General features: G+C 43.8%; 1 protein-coding gene across 1 annotated transcript in view; it reads left to right on the forward strand.

The window, feature by feature from the left end:
* TBCE (tubulin folding cofactor E) overlaps positions 1 to 12,676 on the forward strand; it is a 77,921-nt gene that overhangs the window by 40,291 nt on the left and 24,954 nt on the right. The window contains exons 9-11 of the mRNA XM_060243149.1: positions 2,544 to 2,639; positions 10,521 to 10,585; positions 10,666 to 10,730. Coding sequence (XP_060099132.1) covers positions 2,544 to 2,639; positions 10,521 to 10,585; positions 10,666 to 10,730 — 226 coding nt within the window. The remainder of the gene's footprint in view (positions 1 to 2,543; positions 2,640 to 10,520; positions 10,586 to 10,665; positions 10,731 to 12,676) is intronic.

Raw genomic sequence — 12,676 nt, forward strand, 5'->3', positions numbered from 1 at the left:
ACGTTTCTGAAGTGGGGTGGACAAGACGATAGGCAAGCAACTATCACTGTCCTCTGTCAAAAGCTTTTATCGAAAGCCTGGTGGAACATCTCTGCCTTACAGGCCCTGTGGAATTGTAGCGGATCCCGCTGGGCCTGGGCATTATCTGGCAGAGAGTTCCGTCAGGTAGGGTCCAGGACTGAGAAAGTTCTGGCTCTAGTTGAAGACAGTCAAGCTTCTTTGGGCCTGAGGATTACCAGCAAATTGTTATTGGCAGAACGCAACACCCTACCACAGACATAGTGGAAAAGATGATCTGTTAGATACGCTGGTCCCAGACCTCTCAAGGCCTTAAAGGTCAATACCAAAACCTTGAACCTGGTTCAGTACTCAGCCAGAAGCCAGTGTAGCAAGAGGGTGCATGTAGATGTTAAACAACATTGGGAAACCCTATGTATTAGGGGACACCTGGTGGACACCTCCCTCCCCTGCGCCACTCTATGTTCTTGACTGTGGAGAAAGGAGGAAAGCCATTGAAGGGCTACCCCTCATCAGCAAGGTGGTGAGCCAACAAGTCATAGTCAACCATGTTGAATGCTGCCATAAGGTCTAACAATAAGAGCAGTGCCAACCTGCCTCAATCCAGCTTCCTACATAGATCGTCCATCAGGGCAACCAGCATGGTCTCTGTCCCGTGGCCAGAGTGGAAGCCTGACTGGAACAGGTTCAGCACCAATGCATCCTCCAGAAAGCCCTGAAGTTGTTCTGCTGCCGCTCTTTCAGTTACCTTATCCAGGAGCAGTACGTTCAAAACTGGGCAGTAATTTGCTAGATCTGACAGATCCAACAATGGTTTTTACAGGAGTGGTACAACAGCTTCCTTGAGGCCCTCTGGAAATTCCCATCGCCAAGGGCAGGTTGATCATCTCCTTCATAGGGCCCAGTATCCTCTCATCGCTAGCCTTACCCAGCCAAGAGGGACATGGGTCAACAAAGTACATAGTTGGCCTAACAGCAGCTAGGACCCTGTTGACATTAGAAGAGGACAGCAGGTTGAAAGAATCAAAAACTGAACTTAAAGATGGCCAAAGGGCCTCCAGTTCACTCACTGTATCAAAACTGGTAGGCACATCCCAGTGGAGTGACAGGACTTTATCCGGAAAAACTCGTAATAAGCCCAATTGCTATACTTGTTTGGGTCGTTAAAGATCTAATCACCCTAAATAATTGCACTTGGCATGAGTTAGCGGACATGATGGAGGCTGAGTAGAAATCTTTTTTCACAGCGTTCTCTGCCACCTCATAGGATTTCATAAATGCCTTATGAGATGCTTTTGTCACTTCAGTCCAGGAGTGTCGCCAGACTTGCTCTAGTCATTTAGGCTCCCATTTCATCCCATTGAGATCTTCTGTATACCAGGGGGATGATTTACCATGGGAGTGGCTTGAAGGAGTAAGTCTGTCAGATGAGCAAAGCCACTCCACCACTCCCCGCCCCTTGGTTCAAGACTGATAGAGGATCAAAAAACCTGATGGGGCAAGTTCTTTCAAGGTGACTGTCTCGCCCTCCCAAGCCCAGGTTTCAGTCACACAAGCTAGATCCATATTATGAGCCGCAAGTAATGTACTGTGGACCAATGGTCTAACTCTGTGACAGATCATTAAGGCGTTTGGGGCCTTTGCTTTTGATAGCCTGCTTTTATATACTGTAAGGAGTCTCAAAGTGACTTACAATCACTTTTCCCTTCCTCTCCTCACAACAGGCACTTTGTGAGGTCGGTGGGGCTGAGAGAGTTCTGAGAGAACTATGATTGGCCCAAGGTCACTCAGCAGGCTTCATGGGGAACAGTGGGGAATCAGACCTTCTCCAGATAAGAGTATGCCACTCTTAAACACTATACCATGCTGGCCGGTCACTTCAGGGTGCTTGGCAAAACTATAGTCTGCCTTTATGTCTGGAGTCTGGACCAGCAAACAATGCTGTGCTTGTATTGCAAAACTGGATTCCAAGCCCTGTCCCCCCCTCCCAAGTTCTGCTTTGAAGTTTACTACAAACCATAGTTTGCAACTTGGCTGTAATGGCAAGTTATAATCTTTGGAGGACCCAGAAATAACTAGTAGGCTCTTAACATATGAGTAGGACACACATTATATCTTAGCCTTGCCATTTATAGGGTAGTTTTGTATGTTCCTGTTTCGTAGTATCTTTGGAGAAACACTTCTCAGGAGCAAGTGAGAATATCACATTTCATTATTTGACCAAACGGAAATTGACTGATGGAGGTTGTGTTGGACACATTGTAATCTGTGTTCTCTTCAGTGTGTTAGACAGAACTCCTTACAATTACAAGATCCAAGTAGTACAGGATACAGAAACAGCCATACCAGAAAAGAACTTTCAGCTATACGGCAAATAGCTTATTTAAAATTCTCACATAGTACTTTGCGGCACAAAGACAAAAAGGTACAAACAAACTTCCTTGCATTCTTCACATTTTATTATAAAGGGCTGCTTCATTGTCAGCTAAAACCATATTAAATGAATTAACTTTTATTCCTCCCAGACCCATTGATGTTCTGCAAACCTTGAAATGGTTAGATCTTTCAGACAACCAGTTAACTGATGGAAACCAACTTCATCTAATAGCAGATCTCCTCAGGTAACACAGCACTATTGTAACTTGAAATTGCATTAGTTTTTTGCCAGATCACTTAATTAACTTGTATTGAATTTGTTTAAGAATATTATTATTATAAATATTGAAGCTTCTATAAGCCTGAAGATGTAGACCTTTTAGAGTTTACTGTGTGCATGGTTTTTTTCTGTAGAAGTTATCTTTGCATTGAAAATGTGTACAAAATGTGTAGGCCAAAGGTCTGCAACCTGCGGCTCTAGAGCCCAGTGTGGCTTAGTATAGAACCGAATATTAAAATATATATATATTTCTATGCTACCTTTCCATGCAGATAGGCTTTCCAAAGCAGCAAATATTACAGCATTTCAACATTAAAACAAGATTTAAATTGTATATAATACTTAAACATTTGAATAAAAACATAAACACTTGTAACACAACCAGGGATGACAGCCAGTAAGTTATTGGAGGTGTGCCAACCCCCCCAAAAAAAAATTTCACCCAATGGCAGAAGACAATGATGCAGGGAGATTGAAACTCTCCCCAAGTTTGGTGCCACAACTGAGAATGCCCTTTGTTGGGTTGCCACCTGTCTAGCCTCAACTGCACCTGAATTGGGGAGGGGCGGTGGCTCAGTGATAGAGCATCTGCTTGGTAAGCAGAAGGTCCCAGGTTCAATCCCCGGCATCTCCAAAAAAGGGTCCAGGCAAAAATGGTGTGAAAAACCTCTGCTTGAGACCCTGGAGAGCCACTGCCAGTCTGAGAAGACAATACTGACTTTGATGGACCAAGGTCTGATTCAGTATAAGGCAGCTTCATATGTTCATATATGTTCAATTAGGGCCTCCAAAGATGACCAGAGCTGACAATGTAGATTGATATGGGAGAAGACAGTCCAAAGATCAATACCAGCACCTTGAATTGAACTGAAGCAAATTTAAAGTCAGTGTAGATGGAACAAGACTGGAGTAATGTGGTCCCTATCCACTCCAGTATTCTAGCCACAACTTTCTCTACCAAGTGTAACTTCTGGATGGACTTTGACAGCAACACCAATAGAGTGCCTTGCAGTAATCTTATCTAGATGTTACAAGATAAGCACAACAGTGGCAAGATACATATATAAGAGAGAGAGATTGCTAGGAAGGACTGCTGCAGTCTCAATAGCTGAAGCTAGTAAAAGGCAACCCTGGCCACCATTGCCAGCTACTTATCCAAGAGGAGGCCTCGGTCCAGAAGCACCCCCCCCCAAAAAAAAAAACAATCTATGAACCTTCTCCTTTAGGGGAAGTGCAACCCCATATCCCTAGGAGATATCCTAGTTTCTGGATCAAAACTTCCCTCTGCCTGTAGCATTTTGTTGGTATTAAGTTTCTGTTTGTTAGCTGCCTCCAGGCACCTGTTTAAGGTGTACACAGCCTCCTTGGAATGCATTGGAAACATGAAATAGAGCTGTCATCCGCATATTGGTGGATACTTCACTCAGATCTCCAGATGATGCCTTTGTCCTTTTATAGAAGTTGAAAAATATGCAGGTTAAGATAGTACTTCACAGGACTCTGTGTGGCCAGAGGCCAAGGGGTAGAGCAGCAGTCCTCAGCACCATGCTCTGAAATCTACTTTTGAGGTAGGACCAAGAGCACTGCAGGCCTCTGATTTCCTGATACTCCCTCTTCTAGAAATGCATTTGTGCTTACTTCAGTTTCCTTACATAATTTTAACTTTCCTTGGTATACTCATTCAAAGCATATTGATAAGTAGTTCATCTTCATGGCTTCTGTGCAGTCCCACATGGGACTGCGTGTGAACAGACCAGCTGCAGAGAAGATTCTAAAGCTCATTCACTCAGTCCTCTCCTCATCTGTCTGGATACTAAAAAGTACTCCACCTTCAGTGGGCAAAAGGGATGGCTTTTTCTAGTTCATCATGTTGGTGAAAGTACCCTGCCTAATGTTTAAAAGAACACTTTTTAAAAAGTGTAGTGAGTGTGGGACTAAGATGGCTCAGTTGAATGACCACAAATCACCATACTATCCTGGTTGATAAGTTGATAAAATGTGGATCCTGTTACCATTAGGTGGATCTGTACCTGGTTGACAGATTGCACCCAAAGAGTGCTTGTGAATGGTTCCTCATCCTCTTGGAGAGGAGTGACAAGTGGAGTGCCTCAAGGATCTGTCCTGGGACCTGCTTTGTTCAACATCTTTATCAATGATTTGGATGAAGGAATAGAGGGAATGCTTATTAAATTTGCAGGTGATACTAAATTGGGAGGAGTTGCAAATACAGTAGAAGACAGAAACAGAATACAGGATGACCTTGACAGGCTGGAAAACTGGGCTAAAACCAATAAAATGAATTTTAACAGGGATAAATGTAAAGTCCTGCATTTAGGTAGGAAAAATCCAATGCATTATTATAGGATGGGGGAGACTTGTCTTAGCAGTAGTATGTGTGAAAAGGATCTCGGGGTCTTAGTGGACCATACACTGAACATGAGTCAACAGTGTGATGTGGTGGCTAAAAAGGCAAATGCAATTTTGGGCTGTATCAACAGAAGTATAGTGTCCAGATCATGTGAAATGATGGTATCACTTTACTCTACTCTGGTAAGACCTCACCTAGAGTATTGTGTGAGGGGTCTGGAGACCAAGTCCTATGAAGAAGGGTTGAAGAAACTGGGCATGTTTAGCTTGGAGAGGAGGTAGCTAAGAGGTGATATGATCACCATCTTCAAGTACTTGAAGGGCTGTCATATAGAGGATGGTGTGGAATTGTTTTTTTGGGCCCAGAAGGTTGGACCAGAACCAGTGGGTTGAAATTAAATCAAAAGAGTTTCCAGCTCAACATTAGGAAGAACTTCCTGAACATTAGAGCAGTTCCTCAGTGGAACAGGCTTCCTCAGGAGGTAGTGGGCTCTCCTTCCTTGGAGGTTTTTAAATAGAGGCTAGATGGCCATCTGACAGCAATGAAAATCCTGTGAATTTAGGGGGAGGTATTTGTGAGTTCCCTGCATTGTGCAAGGGGTTGGACTAGATGATCCTGGAAGTCCCTTCCAATTCTATGATTCTAAGTGTTGTCTTACATGTCTTGGTGAATCCCACTGTTTGTCAGCTGTAACATAACATCTGCCACCAGTTTACTCTGAAGGCACATTAGGAGGGAGCTTGTCCTCTTAAAAACCTTCCTGAGGGCCCCAGGGAAAGACCAGCCATCTTGGAAGGTTAAGGAACTGGCGACCAGGGTCTGAATTCCCTCAGTGGGGTCAGTACTCCCAGGTTCGTTGTCCAAACTATCCGCTTTCTCAGCTGCGATGTCGATGCTGGTTCCTCAGAATTTTTCATAACTGCTCTTGAAGAAGGCCAAGGCTGAGAAATCTAAACCAAAGTACCCCTTAACCAAGTCTGAGCCCTCAATTCCGCAGGCACCTAGTTCTTGCTCCCCTTCACCGCCTTCTACTCCAGCAGTTAGCCTAGGTTCTTCCAACAAAGATGAGGTTGTGGAAGTGCAACTGTTCTCTCTCAGTTTCACAGAAGAGGAGAAGGGAGTCATTCAAATCTTAGTATATGTGCTGCCAAAGCAAGCACATGGAGAAGGGAGTCGGAACCATCAGATCTGCTGTTCTGTTCACTTGGGGTCCACTCCAGGGTTCATGGCTCCCTTACCGTAGACTTCTGTCACCCATGTATTGGCAACCCAACTTACCTCGGGAGTAATATCCTCCCTATTTTCAACCACATCCACTGCCACCAGCTCTGAAGCATGGTTCTGAGTGACCTCAGCAGCCATCACTGTCACTGTCTGGGCAGCCTTCCGCACAGCACATCCCACTAGAAGATGAAGAAGAAGCTTCTGATTCTGAGAGTGCTGCACATGCTTTCAAAACTAGGTCCAATGCCTTGTTGGACCCATCTCCAGATGTGGTGGTTGGGAAACCAGGGTCCATCTCACCATTGGAGGATCTTTCCTCTATACCAGGAGTGGCCAACGGTAGCTCTCCAGATTTTTTTGCCTACAACTCCCATCAGCCCCATCCAGCATGGCCAATGGCTGGGGCTGATGGGAGTTGTAGGCAAAAAACATCTGGAGAGCTACCGTTGGCCACCCCTACTCTATAAAGAACAACAGTTAATTTGGATGGCAAAATCCCTTGAATTGGATGTGCTCTGCTCTGATCCTCAGCTTTCAAATCCAGTTCTTAAAGTCCTCTATCCATCTTCTTTGGGATCTGTAGCAATTCCAATGCTGCAGGAACTGCTAGACATCTCCAAAGGCATGTGGACAAGTCCTGCCTCCGTGTCCCCCTCTGCCAGGAAACTCAAGGCCATGTATAAGGTTTTTACCCACTGCAGGACAAATTCACTAGTTATGGAGGTTCTCCCCTCCAAGTATCTCTCTGGGACTCACATTTCTTCCTTTGATAAAGAGAGAGGAAAGCTAGATGCCCTTGGGGGGTTATATACACCTGCCCTCATCCTTTGCATGGCAGATTTTAATACCATTATGGGAACGTATCAGATGTTCCTTTGGGAACTCATCACTCCACATCTTGATATCTTGTCTGATGAGAAAAGGTACTATATCGTGAGGTCATAGTTAGGGAAGCAGCAGATCAACACTGCTTGTGATGTGGCTGATAGTACTAGCAAGGGTATGGCTTCAACTTAAGGTCTCCACAGGCATTCCTAGCTTCACTCCATTGCCCTGCCTAATGACACCAGAGCCAGGATTGAAGATTTGACCTTTGAGGGTAGAATACTTTTTAGCATCCAGACAGCTGATGTGCATGACGAGTTCACAAGAACAGTTTTACTACAAAGACTCTAGATATCACTGCCCCATCTGCCCAGAATCCTATACCCCCTACACATTGTTTTTGAATATTTATTATTATGACTTTGATTAAAGTGCACTTGGCTGCGATTTCTGCCTATCACAGTGGTGTTGAGGGTCTTACAGTGGTGTATTCTAAATTGCCCAAAAGCTTTTTGAAGGGGTTATTCAATATGTGGTGGCCCCATGGCACAGGGTGGTAAAGCAGCAGTATTGTGGTCTGAACTCTCTGTTCACGACCTGAGTTTGATTCTGGCGGAAGCTGGATTCAGGTAGCCGGCCCAAGGTTGACTCAGCCTTCCATCCTTCCGAGGTTGGGAAAATAAGTACCCAGCTTGCTGTGGGGAAAGTGTAAAAAGACTGGGGAAGGCAATGGCAAACCACCCCATAAAAAGTCTGCCATGAAAACGTTGTGAAAGCAACGTCACCCCAGAGTCGGAAACGACTGGTGCTTGCACAGGGGACCTTTCCTATTCAATATGTACCTGTTGCTTCCTCCCCTAGTCCCTCAATGGAATCTTTCTTTGGTTATATTTAATGTATAAACCATTTGAATCATGGCTACGTGTGATTTATCTTTGCTATCTCACAAAACAGCATTCCCATTACACCAACCCACCAAGTAGGTGAGCTGGGGGCCATCAGTTGTTCTCTGCCCTTCCTTAAGTTTCATGAGGATAAGGTGGTGTTGCCTACTAAATTGGGCTTTTTACCACCTAAAGTAGCTTCCAGTTTCCATATTTGTCTTGCTGGTGTTCTTTCTCTTCCCCTCCAGTCAGAAAGAACATACACTCCACACCCTTGATGTAAGAAGAGTCCTGTTATTTTATTTTGATCATACAAAGGAATTTTATTAGACTGACAATCTTCTGGTCTATTTTGCTGGTCCACATAAGGGGTGCTCAGCTTCCTCTCAGATCATCTCCCAGTTGGTGGTTTCTGTCATCAAAATGGCATACTCTCTATCCAAGATGGACTGTCCACTCCCAATTAAGGTGCACTCAACCAGGGCTCAGGTGTCCTATGCTGCCTTCCAGGAAAGAATGCCCTGTTCAATATCTGCAAGGTAGCAATGTGGTCATCTGTGTTGACATTTATCAAACTCTACACAATTGACATCAACTCCAGGAATATGCAGCTACAGGAAAGGCAATACTCAAGTTACTGTTTTGCTGAAGATCCCACACCCTCCTACTGCAGCGTGAGCTTGTTTTTATGCCAATAAAGGGATTTGGATTTGGATTTGGAAGTGAGCTTGTTATTCTCCTATGTGAGACTGCACAGAAGCCATGAAGACAAAAAATATGCTTGCATGTATTTGTAACTGTTGATTGAGTAGTCTTCTGTGCAGGCACAAATCTCTCCCTCCTTTCCCTGCTGTAGGATCCTCCATTTTGGAATCCTCCACAGTGGCAAAGGGAGGAATAAGAGAAGATGCACTCTCTCTGCCTTTATCATGTGCCAGTTTTGACAGGAAAACGCAGCTGGTGTCAGAGGGGAAGAGGAGCTTTCTGGAGCCTGGAAAGAGCTAGAAAATTTTAGAATTCTCTCCATGGCTGGTCTGTGCATATGTGATCCCATGTGTACCTGCCCAGAAGACCATTCACTGAAAACAAAGTTACACTTACCTGGAGCTGATGTTCATTGATGTCTTCTACACAGATATGCATTAGCTGTCCTGGATAGATTTCCCTCCCCAGCCTGCTATCATTAAAGAAGGGAACCCCTCCCCCTCAGAGCCAACATGATGGTGTTTTCTCACTGAAACCATCGTGCTCCAAGGGGGGGACTCCCCTTACCCTCAGTTCCTGCAAAGCTGCTGCAAGTGTTTCAAGAGAACAGGAAGCACTTAGGACAGCTCACATCAGGGCAGGAGAGAGGGATTGTGCATCTGCACAGAAGACATTGATGAACATCAGTTACAGGTAAGTGTAACTTCGTTTTCATCTTCTGTCTTCAGTACAGTTCCACATTGGGATTTTAGTGAGCTATTCACCATGCAGGATAAGGGAACAATTGGAGGACTGCCTCGGAACTGGAACAACAGTTGGAGGACCGCTTTGCCAACCTCTGCATCTTTCCTGGATTGCAGGTCCAGCACGTAGTGCTTGACAGATGTATCTCAGCTACTCATGTCACAGCCTTACAGATGTCCATTTTGTAATGGAAAGCTGCCAAGGGCCCCTGCACACTTATGAAGTGAGCCTTACCCTCAAGAGGTCAGGGCATACTAGGGGCTTCATAACAGGACCTGATGGTTGCATTTTTAAAACAGATCCTTAGAAACCACTGACAACTTGAAGGAGAGACATCAGCCAGTCAATAGAATAAAAAAAGGGGTAGGTAATGAGAGCCACCTCACCATCATGACGAACGCGTCCTTCAGCAATCTTAGTAGGACTAAATACCCAGAAACAACTTCCAGAATGAATGAGTAGGAAGCTACAGAGTGATCAGTAGAAAAAAGATCTGCACAGGAGCAGAAAACCATCGCACTGAAACCATCTGCACAGGAGTAGAAAAGGAACGGAGGGTGAGGGGGTGCAAAAACACCATCACATTGGCTCCAAGGGGAAGGGGCTCCTCCCTTTGATGATGTCAGACTTGAAGGGAGGGACATATATCTAGGGCAGGCCTGCACAGGCAAAGTCCCAATGTGGGGCTGCACTGAAGACGGATGATGAACAACATGTACATTTATAACAAACGTTGGATTTTAATTATTTAATGAAATGTTAATTTTATAGTGTAACTTATTTTTATGTTAGTTTTACATATGTTGTAAGCCGCCCTGAGCCACTCAATGGGAAGGGCGGGATATAAATCCCAGATAAATAAAAAATAAATAAATAAACTGTTACAGGTAAGTTCAACTATGTTTCCCTTCAGATAGTCTACAATTACTGAAAATATTTTATTGCATTTTTCTGCTGTTGAGTTTCACTTATAAAAAACGTATTCACAGCATAATAATAATGTCTATTCTAATTAATCACGCTTCTGGTTATTGCATATGAAATGTACATTATTAGTTCATATTTTAATAGCCATATTCTGATTTATTAATTTCAGCTTAGAACGACTAATACTTTCAAATAATGGAATTTCCTCCATATATTTTCCTGATGTACAATTTGGTAAGTAAGTTGAACACTGTTATTTTTCTGTATTTTCTTGTTTCCCTAAGATCTTATCTGTTTTTTCTCCTTTATTGCAGGCAGAAAGACTAGAATGTTTTCTTCTTTAACACATCTTATAGTAAATGGCAATAGAATAGCTGACGTGAGTAAAATTTCACTGTTCTGCATTCATTTCTTGTGTGCTCTTAGAATTATGCATATGCCTTTTTCAGTGTTCAGTCCTGATTTTCTTCTGGCATATTTAGACCAGGGGTGTCAAACTTGAGGCCCGTGAACTGGATCAGGCCCCCAGAGGATTCCTATCAGGCCCATGCGCATGTCTGCTTCCTTCTCCCTCTCTCTTGCTTCCTTCTACATCACGGCTTGCTCAATTGCACAGGAACTACAGAGCAAAGCCTCTGTTTTCTCCATTGGCTGAGGCTCCTGTTTTGGGGAGGAAGGGGGGGGAGGACAGCTTGCTTTGCCAGGCTCTCTTAATTGCTCAGCAGAGCTATTGAGCCAAGCATCTTTTTCTTCAACTGCCTGAGGCTCCACCCTCTCCTCATCCCCTGGGGAGGGTGGGAAAGAGCCAGAGTTTCCCCTGCCCAGTTCCCTCAATTACATGGGAGAGATACAAAATATTTAATTGTGTTTGCCTGTGTTCTTTATAAAGTTTGTATCTCTGCTACCTGGCATTACCCGGCCCAAGAAGGTCTGTTATGTCAGATATGTCCTTCATAACAAGTGAGTTTGGCACCCCTGAGAGACCAGTCTGTCAGGGCAGCCACAGGTGGTCAGTCCCCAAACCATGTTTGGATCAAAATGGGTCTAGATAGCCCCATTTCATCCAAAATTCTGCAGAGTGAAAAACCATTTTCCCAAGCATCTTGCCCAAAAAGGGAACAATAGTCACTGGACAAAAAATAATGTTGTCTAGGGGTGGCTTTTTTAGGTTTCACAGTTGCCTCTCTAGGTGATCAGCACTACCCCTTCCTTTAAAACCCCCCAAAAAACTGTTACCTCCCTCTCTCAGAAAGACAGTCTTTTGCAGGGAAGATGGTATGAGTCAGAAAGGGCAGCAGTTGGGTTTGATGTTGTAAGATGCATGCTTAAAAGCACAGTTTTACTACATCTGGTTTCAACAAATGAAACTAGTCCAGTCGATTAAGATTAATCTACACTTTGATAACACTTGGAGGTTGAGCTACAGAAACAATGGTGTCTCAGTTAATATGGATTTAAAAATTTTTATCTATGAAATTATTCATAAACATGCCATTGAGAACTTTAGTGTTTCCTGGGACCAGAGTGATGTAAAAGCTCTCTCATAACTTAGAAAAGTTCAGCTAGATGTAATTGCACAGACATAATGGTGACAGAAGAATGTTATCACTTTGCCATGCAATGAAGTAGGCATAATAATGTGCTCTGAACTGTCCTTGGTTGTGATCACTTTGACTGTGGCAAGGAAAACTCTGCCCCTTCCTTTGATTGCCCCAAACTCCTCAGAAAACAAAGTAACCAAAGAATGACCGCAATAACTGCATAGGTCACACCAGAATTCTTCAGATCAACCAGTGCTGTGATTGTCAAACTTGTACTCAGGAATCTGTTAGTTAGATATTCAGTTGGACTTGGTGGAGTATTGCATCCAGTAAGAACATATAACTTATGCAGCCAGATTGCTATAGAGTCTCTTCAAAGTCCGGACTGTCTGTTGAGTGTTAATGACTGTCATTTCATATAATTCAGACTGTGTACAATAACAATTAGAGACACCATATGCTCACTGCTTCTCTTAACTATATATATTTAAGAGTTGTCCTTTCACATTTTCCAATGGTGACTGAAAACATGAAGGAAAGGACATCCTGGTCTTCGCCACTGACGATAGACCTGGGGTATTTAGGAGGTTGCATCCTCTTTGTCCATCCAAGGAGGAATACTAGCATGGGAAGATCCACATGGCCCCAACTAGCTGTGTGTGTTTGTTTGGATATTTATATGTTGGGTTTTCTTTCTTTCCTATTGAAGACCCAAAGTGAGACTTCCCGATGATAGTCTTACAACACCACTCTCTTCTCCATTTTTTCTTTATAACAGCAATCC

Source organism: Heteronotia binoei, chromosome 1, assembly GCF_032191835.1.
Source record: "Heteronotia binoei isolate CCM8104 ecotype False Entrance Well chromosome 1, APGP_CSIRO_Hbin_v1, whole genome shotgun sequence".
In the NCBI taxonomy this organism is placed as follows: Eukaryota; Metazoa; Chordata; class Lepidosauria; order Squamata; family Gekkonidae; genus Heteronotia; species Heteronotia binoei.